The sequence below is a fragment of the Pangasianodon hypophthalmus genome, chromosome 1, assembly GCF_027358585.1.
Source record: "Pangasianodon hypophthalmus isolate fPanHyp1 chromosome 1, fPanHyp1.pri, whole genome shotgun sequence".
NCBI lineage: Eukaryota > Metazoa > Chordata > Actinopteri > Siluriformes > Pangasiidae > Pangasianodon > Pangasianodon hypophthalmus.
Window position 1 is genome coordinate 8,302,764 of NC_069710.1, and position 21,220 is coordinate 8,323,983.

General features: G+C 40.7%; 1 protein-coding gene across 3 annotated transcripts; it reads right to left on the bottom strand.

Annotated features, from left to right (window-relative positions):
- Positions 1-407: 407 nt before the first annotated feature.
- Positions 408-21,218, bottom strand: LOC113526766 (zinc finger protein 271-like). 3 transcript variants are annotated; one of them, XM_026914097.3, is made up of 2 exons: positions 21,098-21,218; positions 408-10,223 (listed from the first exon to the last, which is right to left on the bottom strand). In XM_026914097.3, exon 2 carries the CDS (start codon positions 10,057-10,059, stop codon positions 8,884-8,886), a length of 1,176 nt encoding a protein of 391 aa, XP_026769898.1. In that variant the 5' UTR covers positions 10,060-10,223; positions 21,098-21,218; the 3' UTR covers positions 408-8,883. The 3 variants fall into 3 exon arrangements, with proteins under 3 accessions (XP_026769898.1, XP_034162611.1, XP_026769897.1); XM_034306720.2 differs by lacking the exon at positions 21,098-21,218 and adding an exon at positions 18,256-18,548; XM_026914096.3 differs by lacking the exon at positions 21,098-21,218 and adding an exon at positions 17,676-18,053.
- Positions 21,219-21,220: the final 2 nt, after the last annotated feature.

Genomic DNA, 21,220 nt, shown 5'->3' on the forward strand with positions numbered 1-21,220 from the left:
TTTGGTGCAGATACTTGCACAAAGTGGGGAAAAAAGGTCCAGCCTAATGAGAAAAAACATAAACGCCTTAGATGATTTTAAATTGCAAGAATGACCACAGGTCAACGTAGCAACAGACAACACCACAGGTCACAGCAGCAATGGCAGCTGCAGCAGCAATGCCACCTGGCTGCACATTTGTTCATCTAGACCTCTCCTCCTACAGTGAGAGAATTCCACCACTGTCCATGGTCAAAATATTAACATCATGAGTAAAACTACAAATCACTCTTGAATCCCTTTGCCTAAAGTTATGGCTCTGCTTTCCTGTGATTGCTTAGGCAACAACTGTAGCGTGTCTGTAAATGTGCGCCCCAAAAATGTTTCTTGCAGCTTTAATTATTTTTATTTATTTGTTTTTTGTTTAATATAGTGAGCAAAATGTACTGGTTTGCTGACTGGGGACCTAGATCTATATCTGTATTTCTGTGAAGTTGCATTGTTACAATGTCTGTTTTTAAAAGCAAATAAAAATTTAATTGAACTGAATTGAAAACTCTTGAATAAGGTTTTAAAAACATACCATGAACATTTTTTAATCTAGTGACTATATCTTGCTCCAAAAAAGCTCAGTGTGTAACAAAGTGTAACATACAATATGTGTGCATACACAGACGTGCATCTCACCACTGAGATTGCAGCCTTTGAAGCTTGTAACCAGAAAAGGGTACAGTAAATCACAGGAAGCCATTCCAGGGGGGAGTATCTGAGGCTGAGAATACTGATCCCTCAGCCAATCGTGTACTGATGCTTTTGACTGTATGTAACATTGTCTCCCATTTATTACAATTATCTCAGTACAGTATCAAATGTATCAAGTACAGTACAGTCTTAGTCACATGCAAAGAAATGCTGTAGAGCAAAGATGCCTTCAAAAATAACTAAATGAAATGATTCTACATTTAAAATACTGTAAAGAGCTGTAAACAGTAATAAATGAAACGGAGTCAATATTTGGTTGATGAGCCTTAGTAGTCGCAGGTACAATATGTGTTTTTAGTTGGTATGTTTTACTGAGCATCTTGCAGAACCAGCCACAGTTCTTCTGGAGACTTTGACTGTTGCACTTGTTTCTTATTTTTGCATGCAAAACCCAATAGCCTTCATTATGTTTTTTTGTCTGAAAAGTGGTCTCTTACATAATGCTGCTTTCTTTACTGACATACAAACATTCTTCTGTAACATTTAATTTTGTGCTGGAAAACTATGTTTGGAAATCTAAAATGTTTTTGTACTCGATAATGTAGAAGTCATAAAATAAAAATCTCTAATAAAGTTTGTACTAAAAAAATAGGGTGCCTAAGACCTTTGCACACTACTGTATATGATGATATGCTAGGAATTACATGACAATTATACAAGAGAATCAAACAAGATATGGCTAGGAGAGGAAGCAACAGATGATCTTTGTTTAATCATTGCTTATGGCCCACTTGCTTCTGCTCCCACTTCAGACATTGTTTCAGACTGCACTTCTCCAGCTGCTGGTTGTGGGTGCTTGGAACCAAGATATCTGTTGGTGCCTGACATTTGCTACTAAAAGTAGAATTTTGAAGCATAAACTTGCTGTCTTTAAGGAGGAACACTATTCTCTGAAGTTTTCAAAACAAAGTTTTAAACAAAACATTACAACAACTTAACTGTTTTTTAAAAGTTGCACCCTAACCCTTGCATAAATGTCAGATAAGGAATAGAAAGTGATACACCCAGGCCAGATCTTGGCCATCAGCAGAGGGTATCAATTTGCAGTGTGTAATTAGTGCCTTAGCATCCACATCCACTGCTGCTGTCCTTTAATTTAGTCAAGCTGTGGCCTGAACACACCAGCAGCACCCTTTCGAACTTCTCCTTCACAGGACACCATTACACTCTCTGAGGAAAGTGCTACCTTGCCTCTAATGTATATAGTACATGAGCTCACAGATGCCCAAGATTGGCTACAGTTGCTGTGATTGACAGGGAAGAGTGTATCCTTCCCACCCAGGGAACATGGCCAATTTTGCTGTATTGGATTGCTTTCTAAGAGCAATTTCCTAGAATACATAAAGTAGTAGTAATGCTTAGCATACACAACTAGTTTAACTTTTGTTTCAGTGAATATAAGTAAATTACACCCTAGTGCAATTGGGAATTCTGACTTAGTTGATCATTTCATCGCATATTTCAAAGTCAGAAATGGCTTTTTTCCCTAAGTTCTGCATACATGTTTTGTAGTGTTACATCCTGGAAACGAAATGGACTCAGTTGGGATAATATGTCATGTAGTATCTAAACAAAATAGCCCATATTACTGAAATGGGGGCAAGAATCAACATATTTGCAAAATTATTTACAGATAAAAACAAAGGTAGTAATTGAAGAGATCTTAAGTAGCTGGAGAGATTTGTTCAATCACAGTCCAGATAAAGCTGTGCTTTATGGAAGGGTGATGAGAAGAGAAAAACACCATATGAGTTTGCCAAAAGCACGTTGAAGGCTCAGAAAACATGTGAGAAAAGATTCTCTGGTCTGAGAAGACGAATATTGAACTTCTTGGATTTGAAGAAAACCAAGAAGAAAGCCTGTTCTAGTCTGCAAGACACTGGATACTGGGGCGGAACGTCACCTTTGAACAGGACATTGACCATAAACATACTGCCAAAGATACACTGGAGTGGTACAAACCCAGAACCTGAATATAGTAGAATGGCCCAGTCAAAGCCCAGACCTCAATCCAATCTTTGGCAAAACTTCACCATTCATCAACGGTCACCATCCATTCTCAAAGAGCTTGAGCAATTTTGCCAAGAAGAATGTGCAAAAATATCAGGATCCATATGGATAAAGCCGCTAGAGACGTATCTCAGGAGACTTGCAGCTGTAATTGCAGCCAAGAGCGGTTCTACCAAGTATTGACCCAAGAATACTTATGCAACCAAAAACTTTCTGCTTTTTTGTTTAATTAGCCTTTGTGCCACAAACACTGAGATATTTTTTTTTATGCAAAACCAACTCACCCGCACACTGAATCCCAGTGAAGCCATCCATCTGGACAGGACCCAAATTGACACAAAAGCTTATTGTCCAATAAGCATTAATCTTTGTTCACATTAAAACACAGTGTACTATCTACCATAGGATTCCCATAAAAGCCAGGTGTCAGTGGAGTTCTATCAGGCTTCAAAGGAGATTTTGGGATCTCATAAAGGTGATTCTGCACCAGGTCGGTCACACTCCAGAACTACAGCATCCATGGTTCAGATTGTTAACCCTCCAGGACGCCTGCCGGTGGTAATTACCCAACGGAGGGTGTGATGTCAGCTGAGTTGTTGACCAGGTGGTGCTGGAGCAATTAATCATGTGCCTGCCTGTGGAAACAGCTGAGTGTGTCCAGTGCTACCATGCAGTAGCACTGAATGAGGTGATCCAGCTGGCAGACAATCACCTGGCAGTGTATCCGGGGTAGGCAGACCCTCTTTTCTCACACTCTCTTTCTCTCCCTTAACTTCAGTCTACTCCTATGTCCACTTCTCAGAAATGAGGAGCTCTCTCTCCTAAACCCATTTCTCTGCCCCAGACTTTTGGCTGACCCATTTCGTCCCAATCTCTCCCACCTCTCCTTCCAGTTCTCCACCTCTTTCTATGACCAAACAGTGCTCAGGAAGTCTCAGGAGCTGCAGAGAACCTGCACCATCCAGGATCAATGTCTAGTTATGGAAGTGATAAGGCACTTCCTCACAGCTCCTCAATGTGCCACAGGCTTCCCCTGATTAAGCATGGATGTACCATATACCTGCTGGTATTTAAATGATAACATATCAGACAAATTTTTGGGGCCAAAAGCATATAATAAAGGTGGCAGTTAGTCCACACCTCACCTATTCACTGATTCTGGGGACTAATTAGGCAAGGTTTCAGGGGCTTTAAAGAAGTGACTTCTTTGAAGAACTCAAAAGAGTGGGGAAGGCTGACCCCCTACTCTCTGTGGGGAATGCCCTCAATGGTTTCCTCCCCTTGGAGCAGTCACAAGATGAATCCTGAAAACACATTTTCATTCAAGTGAGAGTAATTGATGGTCATTGGCAAAATTGGCCTTGTCCTCTGAGTGAGAAGGATGGCATACTCACAATCCCTGTCAATAGTGGGACCAACCAATCGTGGGCATCTGTGAGCTCATGTATGCTGAGGAGGGCAGATAGCACTTTCCTCAGATTTTGTAATGCTGCCACGTGACAGCACGAGCAGTAGTTGGGAAAAATAGCAGTTGGCTGGATTCATGTCTCTTGGAGGAAGCATGTGTTAGCCTTCACCCTCCCCAGCTGGTATCTGCCATGTATGGGGAGAGCTGGCTGGTGGTTGAGAATTGAAAGGTGACCAAATTGGGGAGAAAAATGGGAAAAAATATATGCTCTGCTGAGTGACACAGAACACTCAGATAAATGAGGAAAGCATCCAGGTGCTGGTGCCAAGGAGCCACAGGGAAATGCTTTTGGACCTCCTTGGGCCATTAGAATGGAGTACACAAGGGCATCGCTTTGTGTTTGTTGTATTATCCACCAGAACTTAGTTGCCAGAAGCTGTGCTTCTGGCTAACCATTCTGAATACCCAGGGCACTACTTTCATGTCACACACACTTCTGAAACTTTATGAATTCTTAGGGATTGTCAATTCATACCAGTGTTTACTATCCTCAATTGGAAGGACTAGTCGAACGATTTAATTTCAAACCTTTAAAAATATGATACACAAGTTTGTGCATGCTCAGAATTGGGATAAGTGACTTGAACCCCAGTTATTCACAGTTATTCGCATGCCTGTGAGGGTTTTTCCCATTTGTATTATTATATGGGCCCAGGGGGTTTGGTTGAGTTTTTGAAAGTGAGCTGAAAAACATGGTGAAAATATGAGCATGATGTTTTCTTAAAAAAACTGTCAACTGTCTCCCGAATCCTCCTTCCAGGGTTCTACAGTGGTGCCAAAACCCTGAAGGAGGTACCAGACCCAGTCATGGAAACTTCTCCGCTTAGCAAGTTCGTTAAGTCCCTCGTCAGCCTCCACTAGATGCAACATTAAGCCCTCCTCAACCTGCTCTGTGTGCAATCGCTCAGGAGCAGGCCAAAAAGCGATGAGTGCTCTAGATGCTGCTGCAACAGGCTGGACCCTGGAGGAACATCGACAGGGTTTCCGGGTCCTGGAACTTGAGGAGGTTGGTGCCTGGTTGTCTTCACGCAGCAGCTCAAGGACTCCTGTCAGCAGTGGATGCTGGCTGAGGATTGGGACGGCAAGGGAATTCTCAATCTGGTGGTGCTGGAGCAGGAGCAGGAACAGTGGAGTGGGTCCAGTGCCACCAACCAGTATCCCTGGACATCCAGCTAGCGGAGGATCACCTGCTGGCTTCTGCAGTGGCAAACGGCTCTCTTTTTTCAATCTGTTTGTCTCTCTCCCCCTCCTCTCTCTTTCTCTTCCCCCTTCACTTCCAGCTCCCCAAGACCAAGATGCCAGGACCCCGAAACCACCCTGAAACCGGTTTCTACCCCACTTTTCCTCCCTTAACTTCTCCTTCTCCTCTGATGCCTGCCCCAGCTCTCTCTCTTCACACAGGTAGAAACTTCCAAGCTCACCAGGCCCAGTGCAAAGCCAGGGCAGGTTTGCTGGCATGTTGGGGAAAGCCGGGCATTTCCAGGACCAGTGTTCCCTCATGAAAGCGGGAACACTGATCTGGATCCCTGACAGCAGGCCTCTGCTGATCAAGCAGGAATGTACTGCATGTCAGTGAGTATACAAGGGAGTACACCTCAGGCCTTAGTGGACTTGGGGTGTAACCAGACCACTGTCTGTTATAGCATAATTCAGTGCAGGGCATTGGGAAATGCATGATTGGTGAAGGTGAGGTGTGTGCACGGGGATGTTCATGAATGTCCATTGGTGCTAGGCATTATTAAATCCTGAGGGGCAAAAGCATAGAGTAGACGTGGCCATTAGTCCTTGCCTCACCTATCCACTAATTATTGGGACAAATTGGCCAGGGTTTCGGACATTGGTATGAGAAATGTTTGTGGATGGGTCCTGCAGTAGAGAGGCACAGTGTGGAATGTGTACAGCGTTAGCTGGGGAGGCAGTGCCAGGGCTGTCAATGTCATCTCTGCTTCAGGGAGACACAGAGGGTGGGGAAGGTTCCAACACTCCACTCTTCACGGGGATTCCCCTATGGGATTTCCCCTTGGAGCAGTCCAGTGACAAGACCCTGAGGCAAGCCTTCAACCAAGTGAGTGTAACTGATGGTCAGCAAATTCATCCTAATTTTGCACTATCCCACCCATATTTTTCAGTTATTAAGGATAGGTTATTGTAGAACCCAGTGTGTATGGGTGCGGAGGAAGACTCAGGACACAGGTGGAATTTCAGCCAGGTTCACATCTATTGTTTCCACTGCATTTTTTAAGCACATTTTCAAAAACTCAACACAAACCAACTGAAAAGAGGCCGTCACTAGCTTGCAGCTTTCCCCCTGTCCAACTTCAAAGTTCAAGTTCACGCTCCAGCAGTGTGTGTGTGTGCGTGCATGCATCAAACATTAGAATGGGGAAAATTTGATCTCTGTGACTTTAATCATGGCATGGTTGTTGGTGCCAAAAACCACCCTGGGAGAGGAGTATCTGTAGGCTGGAACACCTTGTTGATGAGAGAGATCAGACGAGAATGACCAGACTGGTCTGAGCTGACAGGAAGTCTATAGTAACTCAAATAAGCACTCTTGACAACCGTGGTGAGCAGAAAAGCATCTCAGAACGTACAACACATCAAACCTTGAGATGGATAGGCTACAACACCAGAAGACCACATCAGGTTCCACTCCTGTCAGCCAAGAACAAGAATCTGATGCTATCATGGGCACAGACTCACTGAAACTGGACAGTTGAAGACTGGAAAAGACCAGGTGATTTTTTTCCTAAGCTTCAACTGTCCAGTTTCAATGAACCTGTTTGGATAATTTCTTTGACATCACCAGCCTGCTGACTGACCTGACTGGACGGAGCAGTGCGAGCAGGCTTTTTGTTAGGTAAAAGCGTTTTTGTGTGCGGGCCCACTGTTCCATTGTCCTGATTTTTCTTTCCCTTTTGTTTGTCAAACAGAGTCAGACAGAGGGCTGGGGCAGTTTTGACTCAGTTGGTGGAGGGGGAGGAGTGCCCGTTACTGAGTTGGAATCTCTCAGTAAGAGAGATTAAGTACAGCAAGATAGAGGAGTGTCTGGTGTAGGGTATGTAGGTGGGTAAATTATTACTATTAAATATTAGAAATTGTTATTATTTTTCATAATAATTCTATTAAATGGGGCATCAGTCCAATGGACAAAATAATAATAAACTGTGCATGTGCACCCATTATGTTTCACCTGTGTTTCATTTATACTACATTGGCAATAACTATGCTAAACAGAGTGAAATAAACTTCACTTTCTTTTTTAAGTAAGATGAATTTACTACTACTCTACTCTTGTACTTGAAACGTCTGGAAAGGCAGCTTCAGAACTTCTGCCACAATGTAATTTAAAAGATTTGTGTAGCAGCAGCTTAGTCTAGTAAAAATGGAATACCTGTTTTTTAATTTAAGCCTAAGATTTAAATCTTCAGCTTCCACATCCCTCACCACTGAACACTAGTGGGTATGTGACTCATTCTAATAGCGCATTTGAGTGTTTTACTTTCTCATCATATAGCACACTCCCTGTGGTTTCGCTGGTTTCCACTGCACCCAGCTTCAGGTCTGAGTGAATAATGAACTATGCTGCTGGATTCACATTCATGCAACCAGTGTCTAAGCTCCATGGAAGCCAAGGACAAACACCACTACAATCAGTTCTAAAGACAGTGTGCTCCAACAGTGGCACAGGAAGCGTGTGGAGCCCCACTGTCAGGAGAATACATCAAGTAGTTGGAAATGAGGGTGGAATGTTTAGCCATAAATTTTTTTTCTGCCAGTTCTTAGACATCTGAGACATTGTGTCTGTCTTTCCACTATTGCTCTGATCTGTTGACCCAAATGGACAGAATGATTTGGCACACTTGGCCAGATTACCTGCATCAGTTTCTTTGGCCCCTTGGAGTTTACAGCAGGTGGATGACTGGTACACGGCAGTCCTAGATATGCTTCTGAATACAAAAGCCACTAATACAAAGGCGTTGCTCTGGTGGAAACTGTTCAGCAAATGTTGTGCATGCAATCGTCTGAATCCAGTGCACCAGGGACTACTAGACAGCATAAAGTCTCCATCTGCATTGAAGGTGTGGCAACCAGTGTAGCATCTCACTGCTGGCTCATAGTAACTTGCCACAGCCTTTCTGAAGGTAGCAAATCATCTTTGTGTGCCACATGAACACTAGTTACGCGTGTAACTGTGGTTCTAGGAACACCAGATACCCGCCATTGTTTCTTGTCATTCAGAACAATCACCGTCCTGCCAGGAACTTGGCAAGTTTCCAGGGAATCTATAAGCATGTGGCTACGGTATTTACATTAAATATTGAGTCACGTTCACTTTGTGACTTTGTATGCCCCTGGAGGTTATCCAGTATTCATGCAACCAGAGTTACGTACATAACTGGCATTAGGGTCTGAGTCTAGGACCTTGGGTGTGCTATATAAGAAAAGAGAATTCCTGTAATGTATTCCCCTTTCCCAGCAACCAGACTAATGAACGATGGGCTAATCAAAAAGATGGGAAAACTATATCACTTTTATTGGTTTGTGCAAAGCAATAATATAAATCGATTACAAACAATATGACAACTAACAATGTAAAAGAATAATTCTAAGGAAGTTTTAATTACCTATTGCATCCTAATGTATCCTACCAAGACAACACTTTAGATTTCTTCAGATTTTATACTGTTTGGTAAAATGGTGGTTCCATTCTTTTTAAATCCATAATCATCATCCTGCAACTCAGGCTCAGTTTTTACAGACAGACTGTGGGGAAAAGTTGTCATTTTAAGATTCACTTCTATTGGCTCACTTTTTATTCCTAATAGCTTTGCACAATCATAGGTCTTGATGTTGCAGATGTCTTGAAACCGAAGGGTCACTTCACTGCAGCTTCTCTTTGCCAGATAATTTGGATCACATCTTTGCTGTTCTTGTTTGGCAGACATCTTTGCTACTGCCTCAGGCTTTAGCAAAGTCACCTTAATTTTGCACCAATGCATCCCAAGCATCTTGATCGTGTCATATCTTTTCCCACAAAGGGCACAACTCATTTTTTTATTTTGTTGCATCTCATTTGGCATGCTGTCCAAAGTCCTGTGAACTCCCGTCACACTTCTTACTTGAGACAATGTCTTTGAAGTTTCCTCACTATTGATTAGGTTGGTGTGGTTGAGGTATATATGGTTGCTAAGGTTCCCCAGATGACCAAATTTTATAGAGCAATGTGGACAAGGATAGGAGTCAGCTAATAATGGATCTCTCTGCATTTGGCCAATAGTAAACCTTTTCGAAAAAGCTGTTTGAAATGACCCACACCTGTGGTAAGGTTTTGGGGGAACACTTCCAATCAAAAGCAACCCACAATGATTGCAACCATAAATGTAGGCCTTATAGTGACTGTTAACATGCTCAATGAGCTGGTCTTGTTTGCAAAATACTTCTTGGCAAATTGCACACATGTATTTTCCTTTGGAGTAAAATCTTCGAATAGTCTCCAGCTTCACAACTGGCTTGAAATGCTTCCACAGGTTTATAGTTTGTCCACTTTTGTACCTGGGTTTAGGAGAAGGCAAACATGCAAAATGAGCAGTGTTCTGAACAAGACCAAGGTTCTTTGCTGTTGTCTCTAACAACTTCAACTTTGACTCTTGTTCTTTAGTAGCAGTTATCCTGCTCTGGATGGCACTTTGATGACTTGGTACACAAGAGCCTTTATGGCTGTGGAAAGTACTATGGGCCCACATTTCAGGATAATTAAGGAAACTAACACCACATGAGCAAATGAAGTTTACAAAAGGGCATGTGTGCTCTTCAAGTGTCAACCTATCAGGGAACATTGTGTCACAGGCCAAGCAGAAGGCTGGATTAACGGGTTTCCATATACTGTCCCAAAGATCTGTATTGTTCCCTGAGGGATGGTACAACTCTCTTGAAATCTTGAGTTCATTACTCTCCGTAAGTATTTGTTTTTGGAATTCTTCCTCTATCAGGGTTTTCACATCTATAGGGGAAAGAGAGGAACACAAGCTTTAAATAATTGAAACCGATCATCATTCCCAAACTTTTTAAATACTGCATAAATAGTAACTTGTTTTCAAAAGCACAATTTCTTTATTTAATGTTTTATTCTTTCAAGTTGCTGCACAAATACATAACTGGTAGAAGATGATTAATTTCAGTCAACAAATATATGCATCTTTTGCACAATGCATGCATCATATATGAATGTTTTTACTTGGGTTCCTCAGTATAGCACGAGCAGTAAGAAATACTACTACTACTACTACTACTACTACTAATAATAATAATAAGCTTTAAAAAATACTGATCCATTCATAATAAATTGTGACAATTTGTGGCTTAATATCATGGCACCTATCAGAATGCCTTTATTCCAATTTCAGTATGATACTGCCATCAAGGTGGCAGGTTTTGGAAATTGCCTGATGCAGTCATCCTTTTGTAACCAAGCCTTCTATCTGCAAGCTTCCGTTTTCAAGTATACAAAATGCCATAGGCAATAACAACATGCATGAAGACAATTTGCATACCATGTTCAGTTGCTTGATCTGTGTTGTGTCAGACATCACACACAGTCATAGCATACAACATGTAACAGTGGATCACAATGGAATTTATGTCAAGTTTGATCAACAATATCGAACGACTATCAGCCCCAAAACTCAGTATGGGATTGGCAAATTCCAATAACAAAAACACATACACATCACAGTAACCAAAATATTTCTACAATGCATTCAGAAATTATTTAAGTGCCTCACATTCTCATTTTGTTGGTACAGCCTTATTCCAAAATGTATAAAATACTTGACCTGCAAAAATACTCTGGTTTCACAAAGTTTTGTAAATTTATAGGAAAAAAATAATTATATATATATATATATATATATATATATATATATATATATATATATATATATATATATATATATATATATATACACACTGAAATATAACATTATGCTACGATGCTCAAAATTGAGATCATGTGCATCCTTTTTTTAGTGATCATCTTTGAGCTGTTTCTACAACTTGACTAAAGTGTAGCTGTAGTAATTTAGTTTATGGGACACGAAAAGACACGCCTCTGTTTATATAAAGCCCTAGAGCTGACAGTGCATGTGCCAAGCTTGTAACATACTCAAACATTTAGGGTTGTAATGACTGCCAGTGGTGCTTTAACAAAATTCCGAGAAAGTACACTGAATATTTGCATAAATGGTTTAATTTGTTACTTTTAAATACATTTACAGAACTTCCTGTTGATACTTTTGACCTCTTTATTTGCTATCATTTGGTTGATTGAAGGGGGGGGGGGGGGGGGGGGGGGGGGGTTAATCCTTTTTAGAGCTGCAACATATGAAAAGGGCTCTGAGCATATTCTGAATCCACTGGTATATGCCATATTCTGGTATATCCATAATCCACTGGTATATGACAGAAGAGTAACTGTATAAGTATGCAAATTTTTACTCTTTACATAATGTACAATGTATAGCAAGAAAACGTATTCCTGTTTCACACCCAATGTTCTCAAGAGCTACAACATAGGTTGGCTTGCTGGCCTGCAACTTTGAAATTATGAACAGAAAAAAGCACCCATGTAAGGAAAGTTTTCCTTAGACAGTAAACCATTTCTAGCAAAAACACATTGCAGCAATAACACATAGCAGCAAACAAGGATAATCTTTGTTCACAAATTGAGTTTATGTTAAATTAAATGTAATTGGTATTAACAGTGAGCTGCAATTCTTTCACCATCAAAGGAAGTGTGTCATGTCTCAGCACCGAAACTGCAAACATTTACAGTATAATCAACATATATGTGTGGTATAAACCGATTACAGTGCCATGTTAGGCATAGATATGTACGAGGCGCATCAATATGATGGTATATTCTTGTACTGACACAATGGATGAGTAAAGCGTTAAACTTTATTCATTCTGTGTGGACATCAGTCTTTCCAGCAACTAACACAACATGTCAGAAGTGTCAGCAGAGCTGCATGATTGAGATGTTTTCAGCAGCTGTTGGATTTTTTTTTTTTTTGGTGGAAAGAGTGAGATCAAGAGGAAGCAAAAAGCATGACTGGTTCACATGCAGATAGCTAGCAATGGATGCAGGGGATGGATTAGCAGCAGTGCAAGTACAACAGGCACTGTGGCCTATCCTGTGTCACTGACCACCACCTTCACTACCCAACCCCTGGAGCCATTTAAAACTGCTGGAGTGGGAGAAGTGGATAAGACAGTTTGAAAGATTCTGACTGGCTAGCAATCTCCATGGTGCATCGGAGGCTAATCACGTCAGTCTGCGTGGGAAAAATTTGGGAACAATGTCATATATGGGCAAAATTTAACAGAAGAGTGCAGCTAGCAAATGAAACAGTTCATCACCATTCTTTGTCAACTCTAAAAGCTGCATGATTTTGAGCACTGCGCTGCTGCCACATGATTGGCTGATTAGAGAACTGCATGAATATGCAGGTGTACAGTTGTTCCTAATAAAGTGGAGGGTAAGTGTATATGTAGTCATTAATTTGCATACTCTGCTACTAGGCAAGCCAGCTATAACTAAACTGGAATTAGTGGCAAGGCTAGACAGCATAGACACCCAAACACTGAAAGAGTCTTGCGCCTTATTCTGCACTGGATTAGATAGGGTGCAACAGCCATACACCATAAAACTAAAGACAGACACAATGCCATAGTCCCTCTCTACTCCCAGACAAGTCCCAATACCCCTGTGAAAGATGAGCTGGAGCAGTGATGAGCAGTGAAAGATGAGCTGGAGCGCATGGAACATCTTGGTGTAATAACTAGAGTGGCCATGCCTACTGACTGGTGTGTGGGTATGGTGCCAGTTCCAGAGAAAAATAACACTGTGCAGATCTGCATGGACCTCATTAAGATGAATAAGGCAGTATGTAGAGAGAAATTAATTTTATCCTCAGTGGAGCAGACAGTGGGTATGTTAGCAGGAGCACGTGTTCTGTAAGCTTGATTCCAATATGGGATTCTGGCAAATACCGCTGTCAGAAGAATCTGCCAAATATACCACCTTCATCACACGATTCAGACATTATTAATTTAATTGTCTGCCATTCTGAAGTGTCTCCCAGGTACATTGTTGCACACTGATGATGTCTTTATTTGGGAAAATCACAGCAAGAGCACAATGAAAGACTGCACTCAGTGCTAGCAAGACCCCAGAAAGCGGGCATCACACCTAACCTAGGAAAGTGTGAACTCAACAGAATAGAGGTGACTAGTTTGGGTCATCTTATATCTGCCAATGGTGTCAAATCTGACCCAGACAAGTGATGTAACTGAAACTGAGAGAGCTGTCCAACAAACGTGAACTGCGTAGCTTCTTGGAAATGGTCACCCAGCTCGGAAAATTCATTCCTCACCTAGCAGAGAAAGACAAGCTGTTCAGAGAAATGTTTTCAAAGAAAAATTAATGGGTCTGGGGCTGCACCAAATGCCTCTGACAACCTTAAAAAGTAGCTGACATCCCCTAATGTGCTGACGCTATATGATTGCAATATAGAACTGAAACTGTCTGGAGACATGTCATCATTTGTGCTGGGGGCAAAAACAAGAGGTGGAATGGAGGCCAGTCACTTATGTGTCCAAATCATTGACTGAGACTCAACAGAATTATGCCCAAGTTGAAAAGAAGGCATTGGCTTGATCTGGGGATATTCAAGGTTTAGAGACTACCTCATTGGGAAACACTTCAAGCTCGAGATGGACCACAAATCCCTTAGTGAGTCTGTTGGGAGTCCAAGCTCTGGCTGAACTTCCACCACTCATTCAGAGATTCTGTATGAGACTTCTGAAATATTCCTACTCAATTCAACATGTTCCTAGTAAGACACTGCTTACAGCTGATACACTGTCACATGCACCAGTGAATCATAGGGATATAGCAATCAGGGTGAATAAAATCCTACAAATATCTATGTAGACAACATTATGAGCAGTTTACCTGCCAGTCTTGCTTATATTTCAGAGCTCCAAAAACAACTCCAAGTGGATAGCACCTGTTCCAAAGTTATGGCCATATGCCAAGCAGGATGGCCACACCATTGTACTGTGGATGGGGTTCTGAAACAGTAATGGCTGGAGAAAGCATCACTAATGGTTCATGATGGATTTCTTCTTAAAGACCCCAGGCTAGTTATACCCTCTGCTATGTGAAACAATATCTTAGAGAAAGTTCATGAAGGACATCAGGGCAGAGAATCTCATGTTCACATGATCTGAAGATGTAGTGGTGCATCTTAAATTAATGTTTGCTAGTGGACCTTAGTTTTCAGGGAGCAGGTTTTCCCAGTTTGAAGAGGAGTATGTTTTTAAGCATGTCACCAGTAGCCCAAGGTATCCTCAAAGTAATGGGAATGCTGAGCATCATGTCTAGACAGTGAAATATGCGCTCAAAAAAGCACAAGATCCTTATCCATCACTGCTAGTGTATAGAGTAACACCCCTTAATAATGAGTAGTTCAGCACAACTACTGTTGGGCCGTAGCCTTCGGACCATGGTTCCCCAGCTTCCTTCTATGCTCCTTCCAGAGCTTCCTGACAGAGTAGATATAGCGTCTAAAGAAAGGAAGAGAAGGCAAAAAGATGCTGCAGGGCTGCAGTGTCCCACCCGGTATGGATGTGCGAATTGCAGATGCCAAATCACAAGGAACTGTTCTGTCACCTCACACTTACCAAATGTCACCAGCACCAGGACTGGCAGAGAAATAGTCAAAACTCTGAGAATGAACTGAATGAAGAGCTTATGCTTTGTTGTGCAAAGGACAGAAAGTGTCCTACGTAAACAGATTCCTGAAAAGGATTTTGAACGGTGGTGAACGGTGTAGGAATTACAGCACATTTTATATGTTGTCCCCCTTTTTAAGGGACCAAAAGTAGTTGGACAAACTAACAATCATGTTGTTCTTCTTCTCCTTCTTTCGGCTGCTCCCGTTAGAGGTCGCCACAGCAGATCATTTGTCCGCATAATTGATTTGGCACAGTTTTATTTCCCGGGTGCCCTTCCTGACACAACCTTCCCCAATTTTATCCGGGCTTGGGACCGACACTGGGAGTGCACTGTCGTGTGCAAGCCCAGTGGCTGGGGTTGGTTCCCTGCCCCGAAATTGAACCTGGGCTGCAGCGTTATGAGCGCTGTGGCCTAATGAATAGTCCTCCAGGGACGGACAAATAACAATCACAAATGACATTATCATTTTTAATACTTTTACTTGGCTGCAAATCCTTTGCAATCAGTGACTGCAATAACTGGGTTTCTTCTCTGGTGATGCTCTGCCAGGCCTTTACTGCAGCTGTCTTCAGTTCCTGCTTGTTTTGGGGAAATTTTCCCTTCAGTTTTGCCTTGAAATGCATGCTCAAGATTCAAGTCAGGCAATTAAAAAGTATTAGGTTGCTTTTGACGTATGCTTTGAATATCATATTTCCTTTGCAGGTGACAGGTGACCCAACAAGCTAGCCCTGATCCAGAAAGTGTAAATCAGAAATATTCATAGACTGTGGCTGGCAAATTTGGTTTGAGCTAAAGGAAAAATAAGCAAATGTTGGATAGTTGGATTGTGGAATCATTGCATAGTTACAGCCAAGCTGATATCCAGCTTGAAAGCGTTCACTCTTGTTTAATAATGCTAACATAATAACTTCATTCACATTAGAAGCAACTAGGTAAGGCCTCTGTAGATTGTATTCCAGATGTCTTTTTGACATCTGAAGTAATAATTTCATTTGGTGCTTTTTTATTACCCAAGGATACATGTATATGTAACGATTAAATTTTCACAAGATTATATTTTGACATTTCAAATTGTAATTTGTATTTGTTAAAACTGAATTCTAACAACAGACAAGTCAACTGGTCCATGTAAAAAACTCTCTCTATAATAACTTTATGATGATATAATTGTATAATACTAAGTTTTAATTAATAATTGTTTAACAATGTATATTAAGTTAATTATAAAATAATACTGTAATAATGTTTTTATAATAATATATTATAATAATGTCAACTTTTATAATTTACTTTAACATGAGCATTTTTTCTTCTTCTGGAAATCTGAATACATACTAGCAAACATATTCCTCACATATAAATGAATGAATGAACGAATGAACAAACAAACAAAAACAAACTATAAATTCCTACTAGCAATATCTGAATCCATACATACAGTACTGTGCAAAAGTCTTAGAGACCCTGTATTTTTTGGTACAAACTTTGTTATAGATTTGTATTTTATGACTTCTACATTATCGAGTCAGTACAAAAACATTTTTGATTTCCAAACGTTAGTTTTCCAGCGCAAAATTAAATGTTACAGAACAATGTTTGTATGGCAGTAAAGAAAGCAGCATATGTAAGAGACACTTTTCAAACAAAAATACATAATGAAGGCTGCTGGGTTTTGCTGCAAAAATAAGAAGCAAGTGTGACAGTCAAAGTCTCCAGAAGAACTGTGGCTGGTTCTGCAAGATGAAAACAAGATAAAAGTTACAGCTCTTTTCTTTATAAAACTGCACACATTGCTCTACAGCATTTCTTTGCACGTGCCTAAGACTTTTGCACAGTACTGTATAATTCATTTGTCTTCACTAACTCCCTAACATCCTGTTAGGGTTTGTTGTCGATCCGGTGCCTACTGGGCATGTGTGAATACACACTGGATGGGATGCCTATCCATCGTAATACATTCACATCTATGGGCAATGTAGTGTAGCTAACCCACCTAATGGCATGTTTTTATGGAGGTGGGAGGAAAATCTAAAACTTTCTGAATTTTCCTCTTTTTCACTAGGTTAACTTTAAATTGTTTAAACTGATCTTATGATATTAGGAAATTATGGGTTTAAATTCCATAAGGCAGTAGTTCTCAAAGTGGGGTCCGTGAAGCATAGCCAGGGCATTCTGGGTTTTTAATTTAGTTACAGAGGTGTAACTCACAATCTGCCATTATCACTGACGTTATATTAATTATTGATTTTGTCTCTTTGTCTACAGTAATTTAACTGGTCCCTTGAATTGAATGAGTTTAATTTAAAACTCAATAACTCAAAACAAGTAGACTGTTCATGAAATAAATCCGTTATGAAGGAGTTTGTGGGATTTATTTTACAGTTATAGGGATCACTGTCTGCAAAATGTTTATTCCTGTGAACAGAAGAAATTAGGCACACGGATTACACTGTTGTGCTATTAGCTTTGAACAACATCCTAAACCTGCATATCACAGCCTTATGTCATCGCAAATGTGCATTTAGACCTACAAAACATGTGCAAAGATGCTTTAGCTTATTAGGGACAAACACTGTTTACAGTGTTACTGACACTGTTGTTAATTAGAGATAATATAGCCACGTAGCCTAGGCTATTTTTTCATGTTTTTACCTTGGTGATCCGACGTGTGCCGGCCACAGGCGCTGGACAAATCCGTACTAGACATCATCTGCGTTTGCACATGCACAATACAGGGCTGTTTTCAAACAGACCATGCAGCTGTTTCGTTAGAATACTTATTTTATTTATAGGCTATTAGCCTAACGTAGATACCGACGAGTCTTAACCTTTAGCGTGGTAGTGATGTGTCGTTCGCGAATGAGTCGACTCTTTTAGGTGCGCACTGAGAACCGATTCGCATAAATGAGTCGTTTGGGTTTCTTCTCTTCTGTGACATTGTTATAGGCAATGTTGCTACTCATTGCATAGTTCATTAACCAAAGGTTACCACCGAAACCTCTAGACGTCTGAGCTGCTCATTAACGTGGTCTGTCAGCCTTGTGTCTGAGCCTCAGCCGTGTGTATGAGGCAGCATGACAGGAGGATCCGCTGCCCCGCTGCCTGCTGAAGATATTCTAATCCAGTGTATTAGGGGAGGCTACCAGATATTGGGATAAATATAAAATTAATCTTGTTAATGAAGCACAGACACGGCACCACAATAACATTAATGCAGGAATACTTATTATACCTGTCAATGGACATCTGCAGTGTCTTTCTGATTCATCACTTATTTAAATAACTATAATGCAACGCAAAATAATAATGTTTTCTTCAATAAAAGGTACAGTAAGATTCAGCCATACTTAGGCAAAGAACAATCACTGGCTAAAGTGCTTTGTCAGGTATGGAAACGAAAAAAAGCACTTGAGTCGTTAGGGAGCCGAAAGAACCGGTGCTTGGTGTCGAGCTGAGTCAAATGATCCGATTCAAGCATCGCTGCACCGCGGTAACGCCGGGGTTTTTCAACGAAGAAATTGTGTATAAACCGGCGACCAAGTGCTTCACTGCCTCTAGTGTACAGGAGTAAAAATACAGCTATAGGATATACCTTGCATCTTCCCGCTTTTACACTTTTTTTTCCAAGTAATTTAACAGTATGTCCAATTAATCAGGAAATGGTTTCGTTTGAACACATGGCAGCGTTGAATTTCCGGTGACAGTTTACCAGGACAAAACCAAAAAAAATACAATTCCCAGAAAACGGTCCTGTCTTTGGTCACAGTGGCATTAAATCGACTGTCGCCAAGCATTTATGTGGTCTAAGACCACCGATCTCAACTCAGGACCCAGCTCCAGATCCACCTCGACCCTGACCAGGATTAAGCGGTTAGAGTGAGTCAGTGAGTCAGTGAGTGAGTGAGTCAGTGAGTCTGTGAATCAGTGAGTGAGTGAGTCTGTGATTTAGTGAGTCAGTGAGTCAGTGAGTGAGTGAGTCTGTGATTCAGTGATTCTGTGAGTCTGTGAATCAGTGAGCGAGTGAGTCTGTGAGTCTGTGAATCAGTGAGTGAGTGAGTCAGTGAGTCTGTGAATCAGTGAGTCTGTGAATCAGTGAGTGAGTGAGTCAGTGAGTCTGTGAATCAGTGAGTCTGTGAATCAGTGAGTGAGTGAGTCAGTGAATCAGTGAGTCAGTGAGTGAATGAGTCTGTGAATCAGTGAGTCAGTGAGTGAGTGAGTCTGTGAGTCAGTGAGTCAATGAGTCAATGAGTCAGTGAGTCAGTGAATCAGTGAGTCAGTGAGTGAGAGAATGACTTGGGATGCAGATGGAGTAACTTGACTTATGGATTTTTTTTTCCCCCCTCAACAAAAGCTATTTTATCATTAGGCTGTTTATTTAGTATTTGATTTGGAGCTTCTTTTAAAAGCATTTTACACCAGACCACAAAAAGCATTTTACACCAGACCACAACCTGCACAAGGCAAGCGTTTATTTTCTAGCTGTCAATCAGCGCAACTCAAACCTGTCAATCACCTCACCATCACGCTCCGATAAATATAATCCAATAACTAGCTTTTGCGGGCTGGATGCAACCCTAGGCGCCTCATCTCCTAACTTACACACACACACACACACACACACACACACACACACACACACACACCCTTTGTGTGCTGAGCGCTCTGCTAAGGGTTTATTTATTTATTTATTTATTTGTTTATTTATTTAAAAAGGAATCAGCAGGTACAAGAGAAACAAAATTACAAATACTGCGGAAGGTTCCATCTTTTCCTAGTCAACGTCAATTATGACTGAAAGTACGGCTTTTATTTTAACTTCCGTTTTATTCCAAAATAAAAGTCAAACTTTTAGAAATAAGTCTAATAGTTACACATAATAAAGACAAGAATAAGTAAGCAACATTAAGTGGTAGTGGCTGTTTAATAATTATATCCGCTAGTATTTTCAAGGTGCACAAACTCTTACCTTTTATAGCCGGGCTGCACAAACAAAACATAACAAAACAAAACAAAAAACAATGGAGAACAAAAAAAGAAAGAGTAACCACACACACACGCACACACACAGCATGAAAAACAACAACAGTAGAGCAAGACATAGCCTGCAACTGAAGACAAACTGGAGCAGCAAATAAACAAAAATTAAATGTAGGCTCTGAATCACAGTAGGCTGAACAAACATATAGACACACAAAAAGGCAAGTAGCTGCTTTAAAAAGCAGATGCAGTGAACTCTGCAGTATTTCATACCATGTTTCTCTCATGTATAGTTCATAAGATGCCGCAAAGAAAACTAACTACTACAACATATTGGTTGCAAAATACTTTTGTTTCTATATGCTGTATTTAACATATCCAAATGCATTTTCAACTTAATGGTAAATTCATATTTATTTAAAAATTTAAACCTCTTGTCCTTGCTAGTACAGGTCACTTTCATAGTTTGAATTAAACTATGTCGCATAGTAAGACAGTCCAAATGCACAAATTACTTATAATGTAGGCTTGCGACCTTTAAAAAGGATTTCCAATACCAGCCATATGAGAACATTTGCATTGGTACAGGTGTATCAGGTATTGTGTTCTACATTTTCTAGCCACATTATTTAACACAACTAACTTCTTGGTGCTTATATGAGACTAGAACTCATTTTCCAACACATAATAACAATTGTGTTATTCAGCCGGTCTCAGATTCCAGTCCTGGAAGGCCACAGGACTGCAGAGATTAGACTTCTGCCTTATTAACACATTCAACCTGATTCAACTGATGAACCTAAGGGTTAAATTTGGTTTGTTAGAAGTGGGAAAACACAAATGTCTGTAGGACTGCAACCCACAGCACAGCAGAGTTTGACATTACTGCTCAAGCCCTTCATTAGTGTCAGTTTATGATCACAGATCCTCTGTACGTATACTTGAATACTTGGTTGGTGATTTCTGAAACCAGCAGTGATACTGTTATAAAATCCCTGCACTGCTGCTGTGCCTGCTACACACATGCCAACCCCACATGCAACTATGACACTGCTGTGCTAAGAAAAATTATATATTGTAAGTGGTGGTCCGTTTACCTGATGGCTAAGGCATTGGGGAGCCGACAAACTGTGCATAGTAGGAAATGGTCTACAGTTAATAATTGTGTGCCTACAAATCTAACTGGTAGGTAAATCTCGCCATATTTATTGTTCCCCTCT

What these genes read in the sequence shown, in the direction of transcription:
- LOC113526766 (XM_026914096.3), bottom strand. Translation starts at nt 17,733, where the DNA reads ATGATGTCTAGTACGGATTTGTCCAGCGCCTGTGGCCGGCACACGTCG. An exon ending in GCACACGTCGGATCACCAAG is followed by an intron (nt 10,224 to 17,675) that starts GTAAAAACATGA and finishes TTTCCCCTATAG; the next exon opens with ATGTGAAAACCCTGATAGAG.